The sequence below is a fragment of the Oryzias latipes genome, chromosome 6, assembly GCF_053564925.1.
Source record: "Oryzias latipes strain Hd-rR chromosome 6, Olatipes_Hd-rR_3.1".
In the NCBI taxonomy this organism is placed as follows: Eukaryota; Metazoa; Chordata; class Actinopteri; order Beloniformes; family Adrianichthyidae; genus Oryzias; species Oryzias latipes.
Genome location: NC_136242.1, coordinates 9,902,964 through 9,925,007, shown reverse-complemented (window position 1 = coordinate 9,925,007; position 22,044 = coordinate 9,902,964). Strand labels below are relative to the sequence as shown.

Here is a 22,044-nt window from a genome sequence, read left to right as displayed (position 1 = left end):
CTATTGCAGTGTTACAAATGCAATGAAATTACAGTGCTTTAAATAAATGAGCTAAACCCATAATTTTTTTTTCACACACAAAAACGTTTTCGCTTACAGAGTATTATGTCATACCACTATTTTGCTTCGCATCAGAATTCAGTACATCCCGAATAAATGGCAGAGCACTGAGCTTTTTGACTAAATGCAACGTCAGCTGGTTGAGAGCCTTAGTAGAAATATGTCATATTTTGTTTAGATGACCTTTCAAATTGTACCAGAATGTCGATTTCATGTCAGTGTAAAAGTTAAAACTCCTGTACCAATAGTCTTGCAAGTCGATTATTCTAATAGCCAAAATTCATTCAACAAAGATGGTTGTTTGCAAATGACACCATTTGTAGTGGATCACTTGTCAGACGATGATCAGACTCGCTACAGGTAGGAGATTCAACCTGACAGGATCGTTTTCTGACAACAACCTTGTCCTAAACCCCAGCAAGACCAAAGAAGTCCTTATGGACAACAGGAGATCCAGGAGGATGGAACACACTCCACTCTTCATTGACGCAGAAGAGTTGGAGCGGATGGACAGCATTAAGTTCCTGTGGATCCATCTGACCTCACTTGTTCTGAACATCCATCTTATATGATAAAGGAGACCCAAAAAAGGCTTCCTCAATGAGGTCAAAAGAACTAGACTCTTCCCCTCAATTTCTGACAAACGTCCATAGAAACAAAACAGAACACATCTTCTGTTTGAATGCAACAGTGAGGTATTAGAGCTCCACCAAACAAAGCAAGAAGAACATGGCCTGGGAGTTGAAAACTGCATAGGGGATTGTGGGAAGAACTCTCCTACATCTGGACTCTGTGTACAACAACCAACTTCAAGTACTGAGGACCCCACCAGCCAGAACACAAATTGTGCATGCCTCTTCCTAGACGGAGGGACAGGAACGCCATACTTCACACAGACTCATTATCCACACTGTTCTGCTTTCTAAAACTATATCTGCATTTGTGTGGGGGCGCCGTTTGTTTCTAGGTGGGCAGATGCACGCATTTACATTTACATCTGTATTTAAATACTTTTATGTGGCCATTTACTTTTGGCCCTTCCATTTGCATTAAGCCAAAAGCTGAACAAACTTCCTTTGGGTCTGCATTATGCTGAAGATTGTTTATTCCTAGTTTGTTTTGCTAAAGGAAAAAAAAAAAAAGAGCTAAAATGAAACTGCAAGTAGTTTTTTTTTACATCAATACATCATACACAACTTTAAGGGACAAAGAAAGAAAAACTAAAACAGCAAGATTTGTGCCAAAATTTTTATTAACAAACAAAACAATTAGCCATTAGAATTGCAGAACAAATGTAAACAATGCATTTTAAACAGAGAAATTCTTAAGAAATTGTCATTTATTTTCAATCATTAAAATCCACAGAAAACATTCACAAGGTTATTTGGTTAAGGCACAGGTCAGACCACATCATATGGGGTATAAAAAGTAGGGGTTCCCAGTTTATTTAAACCCCTTTGAGCAGCAACTATATGGTAAAGTAGAAACCATGGCAGAAGAAGTAAAAACCTTGCTGCTCAAAAACAGAGTGTGATATCCTTGAGGAAATATTGTACAGCAAATACTTGGACAGCTGATAAAATTATTAATGCAATTACAAATTACCCTCTCACTGAAACTGACCATTTTCAGTAGAAAAAGCCACAAGAAACATGAAGAAACTGATCAACCTTGGCATTCAAAACATAAAAAAAAAGAAAGAAATCAAGGTAACCCCAGTCAACCACAAGGAGATATTTTAAATAGATAGCAAACAAACAAGTTTGAGAGAAGAAGAAAAAAATATAGGTAAAGAGCCGGCAAGCTTTTCGCAACAAATGTAAGTTTCAATTATTATAAAGCAGATACTGCCGTCTTTAAATGTCTGATTTGTAAACAGAACTAAGTTCTACATTGCTTTTGAAGGTCTGGGTTGGCAGATGTGTTCATACAAATATAAAATAAATAAATTTATACATAAAAAAAAACCAGATACCCATCACCTTCTTCCACTGCTTACAACAGCAGGGTTAGCAAAGCCTCTGCGCGTTGCTGTATTTTTCCACCACAAGTGTCAGTGACAAAGAAAAATAATATATTAAAGGTTTCATCATCTTACTTCCTATTCTTCCTCTTGGTTTTTTCTCCCAGCTAGTTTTCAGCATAAAGATACAACATTAATCACAGAGCCAACACACAAGCCTTCATGTGTGCTTTTCTTAGAAGGCAAAAAAAAAAAGGGTTAAATGAGCCCTGGAAGACAAATCCTAAATCCTCCCATCTTTGGTAAAGAATCTTGCAGGTCATAACAGAGGGGCTGCCAGCATGGTTGTCTAAGATTTCACTATTCACTCTTCAGACTTGCACCGTTCTTCATCTCTCGCAGCTTCCTCCTGTGCAGGTACCCTGAGCGCTGTACGCGGTTCATGCTGGCTCCCAGAAAGATGACGATGCTGGTGGGCACCAGCTTGGTGGTCACCCAGCCCTGAAAAACGCACAGATTCACTTGGATCAATACACCGTCAATAAATTACAAACTTCTGGGAATTTCTATTCTCCACAAAAAAAAGAAAAAAAACAGCAAGTCAAATTTTAAAAATATTTTCAAATGATATTTAAACTGGAATAGTGGAGTTTCTACTCTGACATAATAAAGGTGGTTAAAAGTTTAGAAAAAAAATAAACTGGAGACTTTGTCTAGCTTTACCATGAGATCCATTATATGCACTAAACATGAAGGTGAATTCCTTTTACAGAGACGTGTGTTTTTTCCAGGCTCTTTGCTTTCTTACCATGACGGCATGGGGGAAGTAGCCATTGGTCTGGTTCTGCAGACCCACAGTGGTGAGTTCTGCAGCCACATAGCGCTCTGGAGTGGGTTTATCCAGAGTTGGCTTCCTGATGCGAGTCATTTTTGTGGCAACAAAGAATGGCAGCACACTCTGATGAGAGGAAGACACAAAAAATGAATTATAGTAAACTAGTATAGAAGTATAGGACCTTTCATATCAAATTAAAAATAAATAAATAAATAAACACTCTTCATTAGTATCTAAAATGTTTGTTTTAATAGTATGGTTTATGTGAATAAAATTAAAGAAGCGTTTATGCTCTCCAGCCTGAAGATGGCGCTTGGGTAAAAGAAATACCGGTATGCAGTAAATTACAGAGGGCTAAAGCAGAAAATCCTAGCTTTCTTTCCAAGACTGCATATTTAAAAACACCACAGCTTAAAGCTGAAGTCCAGAGTCTTCATGCAGCTCATGGCCTTTGAGTCGTGTCCAGTCACATGAAATGAGTGTAAAAAAAAAAACATAAAAATAATATTTTTTTCTTTTTTAAACAACCTTTTCTTCCAAGAGGAACTAACTTAAATTTTGAACAGTATATAATTGTTGCACCTATTCCTCTAAATGCCTTAAAACAGAACAAGGTGAAATTAAGATCATTCTGGTACTTTTTGGCCTAGATGTAAACCTTTTTCAGGAATTCATTAGTTACCAACATAAAATTATATTTTAGCAGTGCCACTAACTTCAGGTCTGGAGACAGCAACATTCCTTAACTCACCTGGATGATGATGCCCTGACGCCTATACTCCTCCTGAAGGCCACGAGAGAAGAAATCCATAAAGGCCTGCAGAGAGAATGACGGAAAATGGTCATGAGTCTGTTAACATCTCTTTCAAATGGAGATGGATGTGGATTCATACGTATGAAAGTATCAGAAAAATAAAGTACAGAAGATATTGCTTGACTAACAGAATCCCAGAGAAGTGTATACCTTTGTTGCAGAGTAGACTGTGAGGAGAGGGAGAGGGTACATGCCACTGGCAGAGGAAATGTTGAGGATGACACCTTTGGCCCTAAGGGGAAAAACACAAAAGATTGATCCAGAAGTTTGTCAAAGGTATAAAATGCTAAATTTTTCATGTAGCATACTCATGAAAGTCTAGGTTAAAACCTAAAGATAACTCTGATGTGATCCTATATTAAAACAACTTTACATATCTAGGTTTTCCTTGTGCATCAATCTTAAAAACATGCAATGGGAGCATTTCATTACTTATTCATCTCAAATTTTTGGAGATTTTCGGTGAGAAATCCGTCTGTACACATCCAGCAAACTGATAAATACAGTGATTTCACATTTATACACACGCAGTGTGGCAGTGGTCATATGCGTTGCCATGGCAGCCTGTTGCTGCAGTGATGTAGTGAGGACGCTCCAGCCTCACACGGCAAAAAATGTGCCTGCGCTGCCATTGGCCAGCAGGAATCACATGGGAACAGGGCAGCCAATGAGATGGGAAGAGCACTTTGTGTGAATTGAAAGCTTGACAGCATTGCGAACAAAGGAGAGGGTAAAAAGATGCAGTGATGGAAAAGATTTTTTTGGTCCCACTTCGCAATGAAGAGTAATGTTTACTGAGAAGCGTTTTCTCCTCAAAGAAACAGATATATTATTTTCCTTTAAGAAATTTTGTTTTTAAAGGCCCTCAGTCCGGCATTTAGCAGATAAACACTTTACTGCAGTCATGTTGCATGACACAAAAGCCTATCATTTTACTCACCTACTGACCATTCCAGGCAACACGAGACGAGTCATCTGCCAACCACAACACCACAATGAAGTTTACAATCAAATGCATTCAGCATAAGAAAAAACCAACCAAGTAAAATGTACAGAAAATAGGACAAATAAAGATTCCGAATTACTAAAAGTAGCAGAAAGAGACAGACTAGCAGAGGGAAGCAGTTGCGTGGGCGAAGAGTACAGACATCGTTTGTGTAGTCCAGCGTTGCTTTGGGAACAACTAAGACATTGCAGGTACCACAGTGAGAATAGCAGATCAGAAGGAAACAAGAATAGCCAGGAAAAAAACAGCTTTAAAAACAACAAATGGGCCGAAAAAGGCAAAGTTTTTTTTTTTAAATCCCTTGCCCCATCTTGTGTGAGAAACACTAATTCCAGGCAAAAAACAAACAAAACGATAAACTTACCTGGCACACTGAGGTCATGTTGACATTGATCATATTTGTGAGGAACTGAAAGAGAAAAAAATTTATTCAAAAACATTTAAAGTGTGGTCTAAAAAATAAGTTTTGGACTGGATTTTATGTTGCACTTTAATCATTAAGGTTTTTTTTTTATCTCTACAGCACAAGATTACTTACATTGTCCAGGTCAGGGATATTGAGGTAGTATTCAGGGTAGTGATAGGACACTCCAACATTGTTAACTGTTCAGGGAAAACAAAAATGAGGGGGAAAAATTACTCCTATTTTTTACAAGAAAGCCAAAGACACTGAGACAAACACCTACCACAAGGTGGCAGCAAAAGCAAAAAAGATAAGCATTTACCAAACTAACAGCCACACCTTGAATTAGAACACAGCTGGTAACAAAAAGAACAAAGAGTTCTCGAAATGTTCTGTTGAAAAGTACAGTGTGAACTTTAAAGCCTAAGTGCTTAGAAATGACACATCTTTAAAAATATCACATAAAATAGCAATCGAAATTAGCGTTTGCCTGATTGTAAAGCTGCAATTGAGAGACTTGAAGCCAAGAGAGCGCAGGGTCCATCACAAGACCAAGAATTAAAAGGCAACTGATCTTCTCCTTGGCTTTCCCAAAACTGGAATGACTAAAACAACACAGATCTTGTGCGTGTTATTCACACATAACCATAATTGCTTGCTGGCACAATGAAAGTCACCGCGTTCAACGCAAAACTGGAATTTAACGGCTGTGCTACGTAAAACAATGATGAGATGCCATCGCATATTTCTAACGTGCACAGACGTTTGAAGGACACAATGTTTCAGAAGAGTCGTAAAAAGCTGAAAATAGTTGCGAAATCAATTAGCAACTGTTTGGGAATGTCAGTGAAACTATGCACCATGTGAAACCAGACAGAAAAAGTTGGGAAGCAAGTAGTGGGACAAAGAAACAAGCAAAGGTTTTTAGTAGTGAGTCAACAGAAAAACCAATACGTTTTGATCTTACCTAAAACGCCAATCTCCAGCCCCACCAGTCCTGCTTCGATCTTTGGGTAGATGTCAGTCTTGCCGAAGTCAACTGCAATTGTCTTGGTCTCAACGCCAAACTGTTCCTCTGCGAGTAAAAGCCAGTGTTCACTATGCAGTCACAAGATTTGACATTTCACATCCTACATCAACCTTCCTGGTACCGGTTGATCTTTCCAACACAAATTACAAGTCAAAATGAACTTTTATACAAACTTTTTGAAATTAGCAGCATAAAACTAGATACTGTCGAACTGGAACACTGGAGGGTGCTGCGTGCCAACAAACTGGAGTTCTAACTCTCCTCCACATGTTTTATTTGCCTGCTGCAATTAGGATCTATTGTCCAAAGACTCCTTTAGCAGAGGGGGTTAGAAGAGGAAAATTGGGATGTGGGGAAAAAAACAGCAACACTGTAGCATGGTGTTGTATTTAAACTTCAGTAAATTTGTAAAAATGTTATAAAAGAAAGACAAATATATATTTGAAGTGAGAAGAGAAAAGAAATCATGGTCCATCTATGAAGAACTGCTGTATTTCTCAGCAAACAAAGCTTTATAAAACATAAAAATATAAAAAGTTATAAATATATTTTAAAAATGTATATATAGATATAGAAGGTAAAACAGAGAATCAGAGGAAGAGAAACAATCACAGTTAAAGGTGGGGCAGGGTGAGCTGGCTGCTTATAGGCAAGAAGGGCATTTTTGTGAGACTAATCGTGAGGGAGGAGTGCCAGAGTTTAGCATGCCGCACCCTGCTCGTGACTACCCATCAGCCCCCTCTGTGGACTTGAAACACGACAGGGAAAATTGCACTGTGTGAGACATCAGAGACAGATGGAAAGAGTGAGTCGTAGAGAGGGCACTTTTAACAGAGGGACGGGGCAAAGTCTTCATTCAGAGTGTTAAAAGCTGGATATGGGTCTGAATGGAAGGGTTGAAGAAAATTTTAAGCTCTTCCTTTTCAAACAAAACACCCAATAATTACAAACTTCAGTGATGAATAATTCTTCACTTTATTACTATACAGAGTGAAATTTCCTATTTTTCTGGCAGTAAAAGTAGTTAAACTCAGCAGGATTGATAAGAATATACTGTAATTAGACTGGACACTAATAAAAACCATAGCACACCTATGGAGTTTCTTTGGAAGGCCAATTGAATGTTCCAATATTTGAATTTTTTACATTATCCTTAATATACAGTTATTGGCTGTTGACAGGTGGGTTCATCATCCCCGCCTTTCCAAACGCACATCCCCATCAGCCTACATCATCCTCCCAACCCAAAACTTGTTTCCAGGAGGTTGTGGAATACTGCAAATACACTCACCGAGTGACTTTGCCACGTCATCCAGCTTTTCTTGGGAGCGACTGATAAGCATCATTGCAAATCCTCGACGAGCCAGCTGTAAAAGCAAGAAAAACAAAAAAACTACATCAGTCACAGAACGGGTTTGATCAGACTTTTCAGTACAAGGATGGCAGCACACTTATGATATTTCAACAATCTTCAAAAAGCCACAGTTTGCCTTAAATTCTTCAATTCACCGCTTTTAAAGAACAGAAACTGTAAAATAGCTCTTGCTTATGTCAGATAGTTCAATATTATTAACTACACTTAAACCTACACTGTTAGTTTAAAGGTTTCTTGCTTCGTAAAGTCAAATTGTACTTTGATATGAAAAAGCAGTTTGAATTCCAAATATTTTTTTCAATCCCAAGCAGCTGTCTCAACGAACAAGTATAAAAAGTGACACAAAGGCTGTGAGTGCACATCACAGATTATTTTCACGTCAACTGTATTTTTTCCTTTTCTTAAAAGCAAGCATGGAAAAATGTTGTCATCAATCGGCTGTACACTAAAAGCAGCAGCACGAGTCAAAAAGCCACAAACGGCAGTATGACGCAGCCCTCCTACACTGGTAGATGAGGGACAAGTGACCTGGCTGCACATAATCAGTGAATGCTTGTTGGCAAGTCTGCTCTCAAGTGTGTGCATATGTTTGTGAGGACCCTTGCACTGAAAGGCCTGTAAGAGCTCTCCACTACTGTGGCCTGAGTGAACACGACATGTGTGCATGAGTCACAGATTAAAAGGGTCCAGGAACCTCACCTCCTCCGCATAGGATTTCCCAATTCCATCTGTAGCTCCCGTCACAACTGAGAGAGGAAAAAAAAAAAAAAGAAAAAACAAAAGCAAAGACATTAATGAATTTCATCTCAGCTGCAACATTGCAACTAGGCAAATGTACTAGTGAAGTCTCAAAAGTTAGATCTGAATCAAAATGAATGAGTTAATCTCATCAAATGACATACGAGACACAAATGATGCTGTCAGATGGCTTTAGTTATGCAGTATCAACAAATCACATTAGATCTTTGCTTAGGATTTCATGACTTCAAATCCGGTTTGGGCACCTGTAACCGTCGACAGCGAGACGCAAACCTCAATGTGAAGTTAAGCTATAGAGCTTAATAGGTGAAAGAGCACACAAAGCCAATCAGATGGACACACCCTTAAGTGAAACTAAACATTTGGGATGAGTTCTCTTTAGCCTTTATATTTATTGACCAGGCTCTTTTTGATTATGAAACTCCAGATGAAAGTAATACGAGAAACATTTCAAAAAGTGAGCTACATAGACAGTAGAGGTGGCAGATTACTTATAAGGCTGAGATGAGAATAACAAAAGACCAGAGGGGAGCATAGAACTCTGAGCCTGAACTCTGAGCAGAAAATCACAGATGAGCTGCAGAATGCTGTGGTAAAAGGTGGAGAAAGGATTTTGAATAGACAGGAGGAAAAAAAAAAAGAAAAGGTTTTTCCTAGTGCAGACGGACAAAAGCCAATAGAAAAACTGATGTTCTCCTTATGTTCAGAGTTCTCGTCACCTTGTCAAGCAAACCGGACTATTTTTAAATCTTTGCTGGCCATCAATCCCAGTCCCTCTGCCATGGAAGATGCTGAGCAGAAAGGATGTAGAATAACAATAAAAATGAACAGGGATAAAAAAAAAATGTAAAAATGGAGCGCATAGTGGTGGTTGGGGAGGCATGGGTATATTCAAATACACACACAGTTGTGAATCATGAATACACACGCAAGGCTTGATGAAAGATTAATAGAGAGAGGACACTCTGGCAAAAAGCTTGAAAAAAAAAGATGAGAGGGGATGCAGAGAGGAGGGAGTGATGACGAACATGGAGCAGAAGAAAGGAGGATGAAGTGGGTTAGGGAGGGATCCTAGGGGTGGCTAAAAATAGAACTTGAGCGAAGCAGAAGAATGGGAGAGTGAAGAAACCGAATGGAGATGACTGGAGGAGAAGGGGAAAAAGAAAAAGAAGTGAATGAATGAGTGAAGTAGAGTTGCACAAAGTAAAAAGTTAGAGCAGAATCCCTGGTTATTTTTAACCTTGCCATGTTAAGAATGAAATGCTCTGTGGCAGAAAAGCCTTAATGGGTGCAGGCTGTACCAAGTCAGGATCCCTGTTGCAGATGCCTCTGTGCGTGCATGTGTGAGAGGGGTATACAGCAGCAGTGTCGATGTTACTGTTGCTGTAAAGTAAAATGCCTTGTAGGTGGAGGACAATTTCCATTTAAAAAAAGAAATGGGGTCTATTTTTTCCTACATCTGGCAAAAACAAGTGGTATTTGTAGCAAAGACTTAAAGCACATTGTGCTTTTTTAGACATCTTGCTTGAACATTAAAGATAATAGCATTTGGCATGGCTTCTTGCAGGACCAGGCATCAACAATCTACTGCCAGATGTTTGCTTAAGATTAAAAATGTGCCATAGAAAATATGCAAATAATTTTTCACATGTACCCAAGTGTACCAATAGCATTCCTCTAAAAATGCCTGAAAGATAACTGAAATGCATTCCTGCATTATCGTGGGGAGGTAAATTATACACACACCATGTCCCAACTTGTTAGGAATGCACCAACAAACAAAAAGCATGTACAACATCATAGTTTGAAGTTTTAAACAGAGGAGGTTTACTTTGTAAACTTAAAAATGCACAAGCACAGAAAAACACTTTGAACCTGAAGACGTTAGCAGTCCCCTGGCGTGTTTTGCATGCCACATGCCTGCATCAGATTTGACATGCCACACATTTCAAGAGTTAATTTAGTGTTTTTCCTCCCAAACTGGAGAATTCCACCTTGCAGAGTTTCTATGTAAATGGGACCATCAACCCACATCCATAAAGCAAGCTAAAGCAAAAACTAAAAAACAAAAAAATCCAGGGAGCTTTTTATTATATAAACAGCGTTAAAAATATATAACCAAATAGATTATCTTAATAATAAAAAAATAAAAAATAAAAAAAAAGATTTCCCTCTTATGCATCTGCAACAGTGAAATACACTTTAGTTGCATTACAGTCATGGAAGCAATAATGCTCATTTTAAGATGCGGTAAAATGATTAGGGGGCAAAAAGCTAAAAAAAATGTAATAAAATTTGTTCAATTTTATTTTTGCACCAAGGACGGCAATGCCCCCCCCCCCCAACCTTTTTCCAATCACTCCCCAAGCTCACCCAAAAATGAGGAATTCTACAAAAACTATTAAGAAAATAATAATAATAATTAATCAATTGTTGAACTGGAATTCTCATACAAAGACTTCTCAATCCCAGTGCTCCCAGCAGCAACTCCCCTCACATGAGAAAGGCATTACATCAGAGAGACAAAGCTCCAACGCAAGAGGGGATATGCAAGCAGCCACGCGAGTGACAGCAGCACTGACGCCAGCAGGGTTAAGATATGTTGATAGACCGCTGCACAGCGGTGCGTGCATGCGTGCACGACTGCCTCTCATTCATTCCACCCTCCATCTCTCTGAACCTAGTCACCCCACGTTCAAATGCATCGAAAATCCCGGTCCTCCAATGCTGGCTCCGAGGTGCCCTGATGGGGGCGCATTTGCACTGCAGCTCAGCGTCATGGCACATTCAGAGACATTGACATCCCCCAGCCTTTTGTCTCCCTCCCTCCTCAGCAGCGGAGCAGCCCCTGCCTCTGCATGCTCAATATTCCGAGGGTCTAAAAAAAGCAGCAGGAGGAGTAAAAATAGCAGTGCCTGCACTGCCTTGTCTGGGAGCTGCTTGCTTGCCTGCCGCAGCACCAGAATACCAACAAGATCCTCCACAATCACCCCTGCTGGAGCTTGAACCTGCCTTGCAAAGCCCTCATTTCAGCATGTGCCCTGCCAAAGGGATATAACACAAGCAAGCTGTGTGAATGGAGCGAAACAAAGAATTTGCAATCCATGAGAAGAAAATAAGAGACTCGGTTTCAACACCCTAAAGAAAATTTATATAAATAAATGGCGGGGTGGGGGGTGACATTTCCCATCATCAGCACTTCCCTAATTAGGATTCTGAGTGAGGAGCTGCTGCGGTTTTCATGCCCCAGTCTCCTAACACAGCCCAACATTATGTAATGTATTGCTCCCCAACCTCTATCAACGAGCAGACCCTCCCATCTCTGTGGAAAAAAATAACTGATGCAGGGAGGGAGGGGTGCATGAAACTGAAAGGCAACCACCCCTCTCCTCCATCCTTATCCAAAAAACACATTTTCCATAAGCCCCCCCCTAAAGAGACGCACATTTTAAATAGCAACAACGCAAAGTAACATTGTTAATCTAAGAGCCAAAATAAAACTTGACTTTTAGAAAAGCTCTTTTTTTTTAAAGGAGATTCTCTTGTGCTGTCAGATAACCAGCATGTTAAGAAACAGAAATGACATAATTGAAGAATATTTCTATAGTTTGAGATAAAGATTTGAGGAAATTACATGCAAAAGTATGATGAAGAATGTCCCAACAAGAAAAACAAAACATGCATCGGATTGCACCTGCATTTTGCAAAAGATTTCATCTTTTGCATTGTCATCTTACAAAAGTATAACTGAAAACCTTTAATTCTGATAAAGGTGCTATCTTTGCATCCCCCCCTCCCCAATGCTGATGGACCAGGTCATGACTGCATGTAGCACATTCCTTCTCCAAGGAATGTTTCACAGTCACTCGGAATCACACCTTAAAAATTATGAATTCATGCTGTCGCCTTGAGCGTCAACATAAACCTTGCCCTCAAAGTATGTCAACCATCCAGTACAATGCCTATTAAGAATGATGGCAAGACATTTCAATGCTCGAGGTCCTATTTAGTTTTGTTATAAGAGCATTCAAGTTATTGGTTAGTCAGAACGATAAACATAACAACTCAATTTGTAAATGAGCTCAGAAAGGGAAAGATTTTGTTTTTTTCCCCCCTTAGTGCTTAAAAGACATGGGCTATTCAAATAAAGCATTTCATCCTTCATTTTTAAAGGGATATGGGAACGTGCAGGGTTTATTTTGGAGCTGAAACTGTGCAAAAAAGCTTTTTTTAAATACGCAATACAGAAAATCAGTTTCTATTTTTGCGAACATGTGGCTTTATCTCATAAGGAACTTTGGTTTTAGATAACTATTTGATAACTAGGGGGGGTTACTTTTTCTTTAACAACTCATAGTTAACATTCAGTCTTTAGAGTTTACGAGAAATTTTGAAATATTACATTAAGATGCAACTCAAAATGAAAACACATATGATGTTGCCCAAATCAGCAAAAACCTTGTTAAAGTATTTTTCTATATGTAGGCATCATCTGTTTATTAGAATAACTAGTGGCCCATAATGAAGCACTGTGAGAAGGCTCTGGTGAACAAGCAATTGTGAAAGGATTAAAAGTAAACCAGCACAGAGGAAAATGATAGAATAGAATAAAAGGCAAGTACATTTTCAAGATAAACTGAAGAGGGAGGGAGATGTACAGGATTCTTTTCCCCTCGCATCCTTTGCTCCAGCACGTGTCACAGTGCGTGTTTATGACACGATCAGCAGGGTTTTGTCTCCAACTGCTCATTCACACATAAGCACACATGGCACTAGGGGGAAGCACCTCAAGAAGGAAGCAGAGACCACTGCTTCATTCAAGAATGACATGTGGTTTCACGTGTGAATGCATTAAGCTGCAAAGGTGAACCCTAACAAAAATACATAGACATGTCACAATGTTTACAAGTGACATTAAATGTTGATCCTTCTTCAGGTTTCACCTACGCTTTGTTCCTGAAGAAGCAAAAATGCATATTGTGTCCAAAATGGTGTGCTGTGCATCTTTCTTACATAATAGGACTATTTCCTCAATAGGTTGAAGTCAGAAGTGGGGATGGGGTTCCTACAGGATGAATATCACACTCCTGCCCCTCCCATCACCATAGGATGCTATTCTTTAGTAGTTTTTTTTTCTTATAATGGAGTTTTACAGCAGAGCAGACCATCTTACATAACTTGGAAAGCTGGAGGCCACTAGAGGTCGGAGCGGAGAAAAACTAAGGTATGAAACATGTTTAGCTGGTTCCCTCCCTAAGGCAGAAAAACAGTCACATTGCTACAAAATATTTGCTGAGGTTTTTTCCATTTCTCTTACACACTTGGGGGGGAAAAAAAAGTCTTAAGAAGCAAAAAAAACTAGAAAAGAAAAAAGGGGAAAAAAAGTGTCATGCAGATGAGGTTTCTCTAAAATAGACATGAATTGGGATTAGATGAGCAGAAATGCTCAGGCAGGAGGGAATTTCCAGTCGAGCACTGTAGGAGTTTGCAGGGAAAGGAGGTGAGGAAAGCCGCTATGATTCATGCTGCAGTACTTCACATGTGCCACTAGAAGTCCCATAACCCCAAAACAGGACCAGTCATCCCGAGAAAACCCTGCTGTGCATAAGAAGCAGCAGAGCTCCATCCAACACAGCCAGGTGTGCAGAAATGGAACATGATGTTTTTCGAGCCAGGGGATAAAGATAAGATTTTTAAAAAGCTGTAACATCTTATCTAAGTTCAGGTGAATGTCAGTGAACTTGATAACCTACAGGCACCTAAACCTGTCTGACGAGGAACAAAGTTTCTCCTTATTTAGCTGTTATGTCATATGCCAAGTCAGCACATTATTCCATTTACAAAAGAAAAATAGATCATTTTTTGCACAGTTGCTCACATATTTATCCTATTTTGTTGGATTATTAAAATTGCACATGAATCTTTTGAGCCCTTCAGAGTGGATTGAGAGAAATGTAAATTTGTACTGGAAATTGACTTTACCAACGAATCAAAAACCTGCAGTGACTGGCATAATAAAAGCCAATTTGTTTTAGTTTAAGGAAAAGCACAAGTCCATGAGACAGACGTCAAACGTGATGCAACAGGTGATCCTTTAAGTTCTACACAGAGTCTGACTTACGCATGCCATTTAGAGAAATGGCCGCTGAATTAACTGGCTACACCAGATCACCTGGTCCCACCGGCTGAGGAGGACACCTCATCCAAGGCGCAAATTACCCCCCTCCCCCTCCTCCTCCTCCCAACCACCACTACCCTCCTTTGCTTTCAAACCCGTTTACCTCACCTGCTGTCTTCTTCAACCGTTCCAACGGGAAACGAGCGCGTTCAGGTCAAACTGGTGACGGAGACTGGTTTTGGGGAGTGGTATTCAGGTTTCTCGGGTTGCTCAAGGTCATAAGGAGACTTTTGTCAATGGTATTTTTTCACTTATGATTAAAATCTACAAGTTTAACCCACGTGTCAGATAGGGATGACTCATTGATGCGCAAAAGAGAAAAGGGAGACATTGTGAAAATATATTGTAAAAATATGTTTGGGTTAAAAGAAAAGGAAAATTGAGCGCCTAAAAAGTTATTCATGTTATCCTTTCATGTTTCATGTTCTTTACATTTTTAGGATGGTTGACAGTTAAAACCCTAAGGGTGGAACACATGACTCAGTGCACCGACATTCCACTGCACAGACTGAACCCCTAGAAATAAAGTGTGCATTAGTCATTCCTGAGGGCGACCTGTCCAGCGTCGTGAATTTCATTCTCTTATGGCGCACAGGGCATCAATTAATCATTTAACCCAACAGATGGCTGCATGTTTAATGTGTCACGTTAAAAAAAAAGTGTGCGATCCGTCTGGTATTTGATAATAAACAAAAACAAGATTTGTGTCGTATCCAAATATGAAAGGCGCTTCGAAAAAACTGCGCAGCAAGGGGCTCTCTACGCAGCAATCTTCGCCTAATATGAGATTGGAGAAGTGGGTCAAACCATGACTGGGCAACATAGGAAAGCATCCACACCGAACCAGAACCCTTCGGTTTAAGTCAAATTACTCAAGACACCACAAGCTCACAGTCAAAGTAATTAGATTCAATCTGCGAGTTTGTGACGACAAAAAAGGTCAACCGGTGGAGTCGAAGAAAAATGAACAGGACTAACCAAAAAATATCAAGGAGTTTAAATATGCAAAATGATTAAATCCTTGTAATGACCGACCAGCTCCTCCAAGGTGGAACGTTTACTTCAAGGGCTCTTTTTTAATTATCTGTGATGTGGGTCATGTCTTCATTAAGGGAGTGTTTGTCCCATGAGCATGAGCTGCTCTGGTGCTGCTCACCCACATGAGACAGCTCTCTGAAAAGTGCGCATAGCCTGCGCAATTTGGCTGCTGGCTGACCAATGTGGGGCATCCCTGTACTGCTCCAACGTGGCTGAAAACACTGATTGGAGCTCATGACAGCACTCCGTGTTAACTTCGACGAAAAAGAGGGGGAAATATTTCAGCTAATAAAGAACCCCCCCCCAATCAATCAGCTGCTTACCTGCGCTGGTTATGCAACACCCCAACCCTCCCCCCGTTGATACCAGTGACAAAAATGCACCAGAATGCAGCTTCACTTTGTGCCACAGTGAAGTTTGAACTCCTTGGGTTCTCTCTGGTGTCTGCACGCCGACTCCACCTGGGCACTTTCGAGCTCCTGCTTGTGAAATGTGACAAAACTCAACTCACCTGCCCATTTGCCCAGCTTCGGGGAGAGCAGCGTTCCATTTCCCAAGACCCAGATCCTAAAGCCTGTGACCAGCCTGTAGAGCAGCCACAGCGCAAAGAAGGCCAAAGTGAAGGCTCCAACCCAGAAGAAAAGCGGCTCGGCCCTACGGATCATCTCCTCGGCGTTCATCCGGTTCATGGCAGCGACAGTCGGTGACTCGGCGTGTGTGAGAGTGTGTATGTGGAGACCTCAATTTTAGGCAATGTGCTCTAATTTCCAAGCCACAACGTGAGAGAGCGTCCCTTTATAAGGAGGTTGTAGCATCACACATACTTCCCCCCCCCAACACTTGTCTAGCCTGATTTAAAGCGCACCTCCCAGCTGTGCGCCTCACTGGCTGCAGCATCCGTCCCTTGACTGCTCCGCCCCGCCGATAGGCGCATCGACACGTCAATCAACTTCAGAGCGTCTCCCATTCATTCGATTTCCTCTATGAAGGAGGGCGGGATGAAGCCAGACCGGGATGACAGGCGATTGGGCAACCATTACGGCAGCTCCCATCCGGGTTCCCCCATTGGCTCGTTCCAGAACAAGTTAGACGGTTTCAGTCAGAATTATGAAACTCTCCAGACCCACACGTTAGAAAAAACTGCCCTTACCACTTTATGAATGAAGTGATGCACTCATTGGTGAGGAATGTGCAGCTCCCCCCTCCCAGCAGAGAGCGTCTAGTGGCACACTATTGGCCGATTTGACGCCAGTCTGTGAGGTCAGCCTGCTTCCAGCAATGCATGACTCACTCATCTATTTTAGGTATTCAGTCTGCATCACTCTGCTGATCACCTCTGGACCACTGCAGAAGGAAGCAGGTCATTTTTGAGGACATTTGAGCATGCTTTGTGCCAGGAACCCCCTATATCATCTGTCACTGCGGCAACGTTTAACTGTGAGCTACACCAGAACCAGAGCTATACCAGAACTACAATCCCCATCAAACCCTCTTTCATTCTCGCGAGATTATCCAGCGGTAGTAAATTCCCCGTTCAAAACATTCAGCAGCAGGGCGCATAAAAGCCATGTGTGTGTGCGTGTGTTACATAAACATTGAGACACGCTTGTAAATTTCCATCGCTTTATTTGACAGAGTTTTTACATTTCCACGCACATTCTGAGCTAAACATGTTTACAGGGGGCGGCTGTTTTTGCACAGCCAGTTGTCAGAGATCTGCGCACATCACTGCGACCCAGAAAAAGGCGATTTTGAAAGAGCATTTTGAGTCTCCAGCTCAGCCGATCAGTCGCCATGCTCCCCGTCTCTGTCTCACACCGACAAACCAAACGCAGCGTGCAGGCAGAGCAACAACCCAAGCAGCAAAACAAACGCTTTCCTGTACTCAGCATTTAGACAAGAGTATAAAAATCAGCTGTCATGCTGACAGCCGTCACGCATCTGCACGCATTCATCGACTGAAGTGAAAGAATCGAATAGTGTCATCGGGAAAGAGCTTTCAGGTTAAGGTTCCAGTTTTTACACCACATCTTTTAAAAGTATAAATGCAATATTTGAAAAAAAAATCCAAAAAATACATTCAATTAAATGCAACACAAATAATTTGCTGTACACAGTTTGATGCATTACAACATTTTAAAAAATGCATTGAAGACATATGTTTTCTAGAAATGTTAAATTAAAAACTACAGACTAGTTATATGAAACATAATGACACCAGATTGTGTTAAAGCAATGTAAATTCTGATTTTACTTCTGTTACAATACGCACACACTCATACACCTAATGCACGTTTGAGTGTCCTCCTTCACATCATGGCCGTGTCTTCAACAACTGAAAAATACAAAACAAAGAAAATTGGGATTTAAAAGTGCGCAATTCCCCATCAAAATCTCCACAGGAAAATGTGTGATCTGCACTTCAAAGAAAAAAACAACACATATCTGCTCTTTAGGAAAACTTCCACGGTGTTTTATAAAGATAATTTAAAATATTAAAGGTCTATTTGTCGAGCTGTGGTGTGTTCATAAACATATTTCACATTTATCTTTGCATGCTTAGTTTTTCATTTCACAATCACATTATTCCCCATATTTGCATGTGTTCATATCGACTGGTCACCACGTGCGTAAACAGGCTTGCAGACACCAACGCGCACACCTTCTCTCATCAGACTGATCCAAACCCACTTTCTCTCATTGTGACCTTGAAAAACACACCGAGTTTTGTACACTAAAACCAAGAGAAAGAAACTTTCAACTTATTTCACTTCCTTTCTGCTTATATTTTCTTAATGAAATGCAGAATAAACAATTTTAAAAGAAAACATAAAACAAAACTAGAAACGTGGCACTAAACTTTTCCTTCTCTCTGAGCTCGCGATCAACAACCAAAAGAATAATTGGCAGACATCACAAGTGTTAATAAATATCACACTTTTTCCCGCAATTGAACTTCATTTTTGTATATAATTCTGTGTGCAAAGAAGTGACATTGCTCTGAACTCCTTTGTCCTCGCTGCTTCTGCCTCTGTCCGTGGTGCTGAAACGTCCATGTCAGTGGACAGCGACACGCTGAAACCCTGTTTCTGGCACCAGCAAAGCTTCATCAGAGCAATCAGGAGGGTTTGTTCTCCATGTAAAGTTGGCACAAACTGTCTGACACACAATTGACAAAGCCTTCGCCACAGCTGACTAGCACAAATGCAACGCATGCAGCACTACGCAGGAAAATAAGCGGAGCAAACAAAGCAACGTGTAGGGTTTTACATTCACCCAACCCTAATTTGGCCGGAGCGGACAGAGAGGACTTCAGCTTTCAAATGACAAAGATCAATCCGGAAATATCAATCAAACGAGTCATGTTTAAAGCCTGACAATCCATGCAGATTTATGACAAACTCTCAGCAATTTTCCAACAACAACCTTAATAGCCAAAATTCGTGTTTTTGAATCAATGTTAAAATTACACAATTTCATACAATAATAAGATTAACATTTAAACCACAACTTAGATACATTCAAATATGTTAATTCAGCTTCTTAATAAAATAGCTTAGAATTTCAGTGAAGAGTTTCTGATTTTAAAGCAAACAAAAATTAAAATTAACAATGTTCTTCAAATTCATGTATGGTAGAGTTAATATTTCTGGGATGTCTCTTTGCAAGATACACTGCAGTTTTTTGCTGCTGTTGCATCAAGCAAAGCAACACTCAGCTGTCCTATCTCAGGCTGGACACACACACACACACACCCACACCCACACCCACACCCACACACACACACACACACACACACACACATAGACTCCTGTACACACAAACAATAAATGTATTTGTTTTGTTAAAGTGTTTTCTAAAATGCAGAAAGTTTGTCGCCAGAAATTCTGCTCATCATTTATAAAGGAAATAGTTTCACCACAAATTCCATAATACAGAAGAAGAAATTTGTAGATTTAATTTCTTTTTTCTTTAATTTGCTGCTTGGCTTGACGGAAAAGCAACAGCAGACTGACATTTTTGTTTCAAACAAAAATATTAATACAAATACAAAGTTGAAATTTTTGTATAAAAATATACAAACTCTTCAACATTAACTTGATCTTTTACTCCCTCTCAGGAGAGATGCACAGACTCCATCTGTGAAATGATAAGCCCCCCCCCCCCCCCCCCCACACACACACACACACATACACACACACACACACAAAGACACCCCTATGGAAGCGATTCTGTAGCATAATTCAAAATTAAAGTCAAAACCAGCAACCCCCACAAACGTAATTTTGAATTAAGACATCTCCATCAAAATCAGTTGAAAACAGCACAGACCGTCTCACATACTCACACTTATCTCACTATGGTGTCCAGCAATATTAAATGTGTGTTTTAACATCTGATTTATCTGAAGTTGCTTTAGAATATACCAGCTCGTGGTGTACGCATGTACAGAAATTTGTCATCCAATTCACTGTAGATCATTTAGACTGAATACAAGTCAAACAGCCCAAAAACACACCTGACAACACCTGTTTTTTTTTGAAGAAGATAAAAACTCAAAGACACACAGACGCAAACGATCTTTAATACAGGTAAACAAACTTTGACTCGCATTCCCACACACTTTTTAAATAATTGCACATTTTTTCAAATTTTTGACATATAAATAATCAGCCTTAAATGCCAAAATACACTTATATAGTGTCACACACACTCACACACAAACACACTCAAAGACATACTTTTGACAGATTCTGAAACAAAAAGAAATCATTACAAAATATGGGTTCTTTACATTTCCAAATAAACAGAAATGCAAAGAAACAAAAACTCGAAGTTTCATATTTTAAGTCATTGATAACTAAGCAGTTTGGTATTTCATTTGCAGAAGCTTTCAAAATGTCACCAAGAGCTTTTCTGCACCTACACTAGTCTGAACGTTGTCAGGAAAACCAGATGATTGTTGTGCCTACCCAGGGTGTAACTTTCAGACAAAAACCCAATGAGGACTGGATTCATAATGAGTCTTGGAAGGAATCTCACTGCCATGTCTATCTGAAACTGAAATGATCACGAGGTAGAAATTTGTCTCACATGTGATGCAAGTTGCAACATGTCCCCCACAGACGTTACTGGTGGGTCAAAAATTAAGGTTTGTACGCATAACATTTTAACTAATTGATTCAAATAGCATACTCATCTAAATTTGCCAGTATTACAAATGTTTTCATCAAAACAAATGTTGATGCAGGTTTTTTTAGCAGCTTTAATTCATATATTCTGCAGAAATGACATTTTATTTTTAATAAACTAAAAAGACAAAAATAAATAATATGAAAAATAACATTTCCCTGAATCTAGCATTTTATTTGACTCAAATGATTTGGTTTTACAGCTACAAAATTTTCATGAAGCTGCAAACACTGCTATGATCTAACTGTGTCTAAATATGTGTTTTAGTGACAAAGCTTATTTTATATTTTTCTAAAAGTACACAGACATTTTATTCAAAATGTATAAAACTACTTCATTTATATTCTTAATGATTCCTTTAATGTGTCAAAATCATGATTGGATGCGATTCAAACTTACAGAAAATGATGAGACAGTTTTTTTAATTGAGATAATCTGGAAATATCTGAATTTGAATCTATAACTTTTGTTGGAAAAAAGCTTTTTAAACAACAATGATATTTATTCTTTAAAACCATTGATGTTTTAAATTTGTTTATGTTTTCATTTACAAGATTTCATTTGCTACAGCTTCCACCATTTTGGAGAACTTAACATTGTGTTGAATCTGTTATGTATTTTTAAAGTAAATCATTTTGCTGGCAAATTTCACTGACATTAAATAAAAAATGTGAAAATATTGAATGTCTTAATAATTATTCCTGTTTTTGGTTTTCAATATATATATTTTTTTACATATTATGTTATGTAGGCTCATTCAGAGTGATTACAATTATTGTACGGGGGGAAACTTTGCCCACAGATTCAAAGTGAGGGACAAAGGCATGTTTTTAATTCACTGTAGGGCGATGCACATGCAAGCAAAGATGTTGGTTCAATGACCTGTTATCCCTGTCCTCTCCTTTATATGTCACAGCTTTTACGCTTCAACTCGGTCCTTCTTTTTTTCTATTTTCTTAGCTGTTTTTGGCTTCAAACATTATTTGGTTAAAATATATTACAGTTATAGAATAAAAACTCTTAAATTCATGCTGTTTTATGCCCCCCACCCCCACTTCCAGTCTGCAGAACTGATCAGAGCTTTCACTTTTACTCTGTGTCTTTGGCAAAATGATCGCAGCGCTAATGAATACATGATCTAAACGTAAATTATTATAATGCTAATTTATTTAAGTAATTTTCGATCAGCTTGTGCCACAAACAGATAAGCAGCAGTTGTGTTGTTTCCTTCTGCAGCTCTGTGCCTTCAGCTTTATAGTCAGCCATTTTCTGTCAGACATGAGGAAGCTTCACTGAGGCTGCAATGCATTCGAATAGCTTTTATAACCAGATTTGAAACAAAAAAAACAAAGCACCTACGTGAGAAAATGCTCAAAAGCAGTAAAACGTG

General features: G+C 39.4%; 1 protein-coding gene and 1 long non-coding RNA gene across 3 annotated transcripts in view; both read right to left on the bottom strand.

Moving 5' to 3' along the window:
* Positions 1 to 1,294: 1,294 nt before the first annotated feature.
* Positions 1,295 to 16,381, bottom strand: hsd17b12a (hydroxysteroid (17-beta) dehydrogenase 12a). The gene is made up of 11 exons (XM_004069403.5): positions 15,973 to 16,381; positions 8,186 to 8,232; positions 7,403 to 7,478; positions 6,049 to 6,156; positions 5,217 to 5,281; positions 5,043 to 5,087; positions 4,613 to 4,647; positions 3,823 to 3,904; positions 3,610 to 3,675; positions 2,832 to 2,981; positions 1,295 to 2,524 (listed from the first exon to the last, which is right to left on the bottom strand). The coding sequence occupies exons 1-11, from the start codon at positions 16,148 to 16,150 to the stop codon at positions 2,384 to 2,386; spliced, it is 993 nt and encodes a 330-aa protein (XP_004069451.1). The 5' UTR covers positions 16,151 to 16,381; the 3' UTR covers positions 1,295 to 2,383.
* A 686-nt stretch (positions 16,382 to 17,067) lies between these two features.
* The window catches only part of LOC105354181 (uncharacterized), a 32,762-nt gene continuing 27,785 nt past the window's right edge, over positions 17,068 to 22,044 (bottom strand). For both annotated transcript variants that reach the window (XR_002290364.3, XR_002290363.2), the window contains one exon: positions 17,068 to 17,796. This is a non-coding gene — a long non-coding RNA (uncharacterized LOC105354181). The remainder of the gene's footprint in view (positions 17,797 to 22,044) is intronic.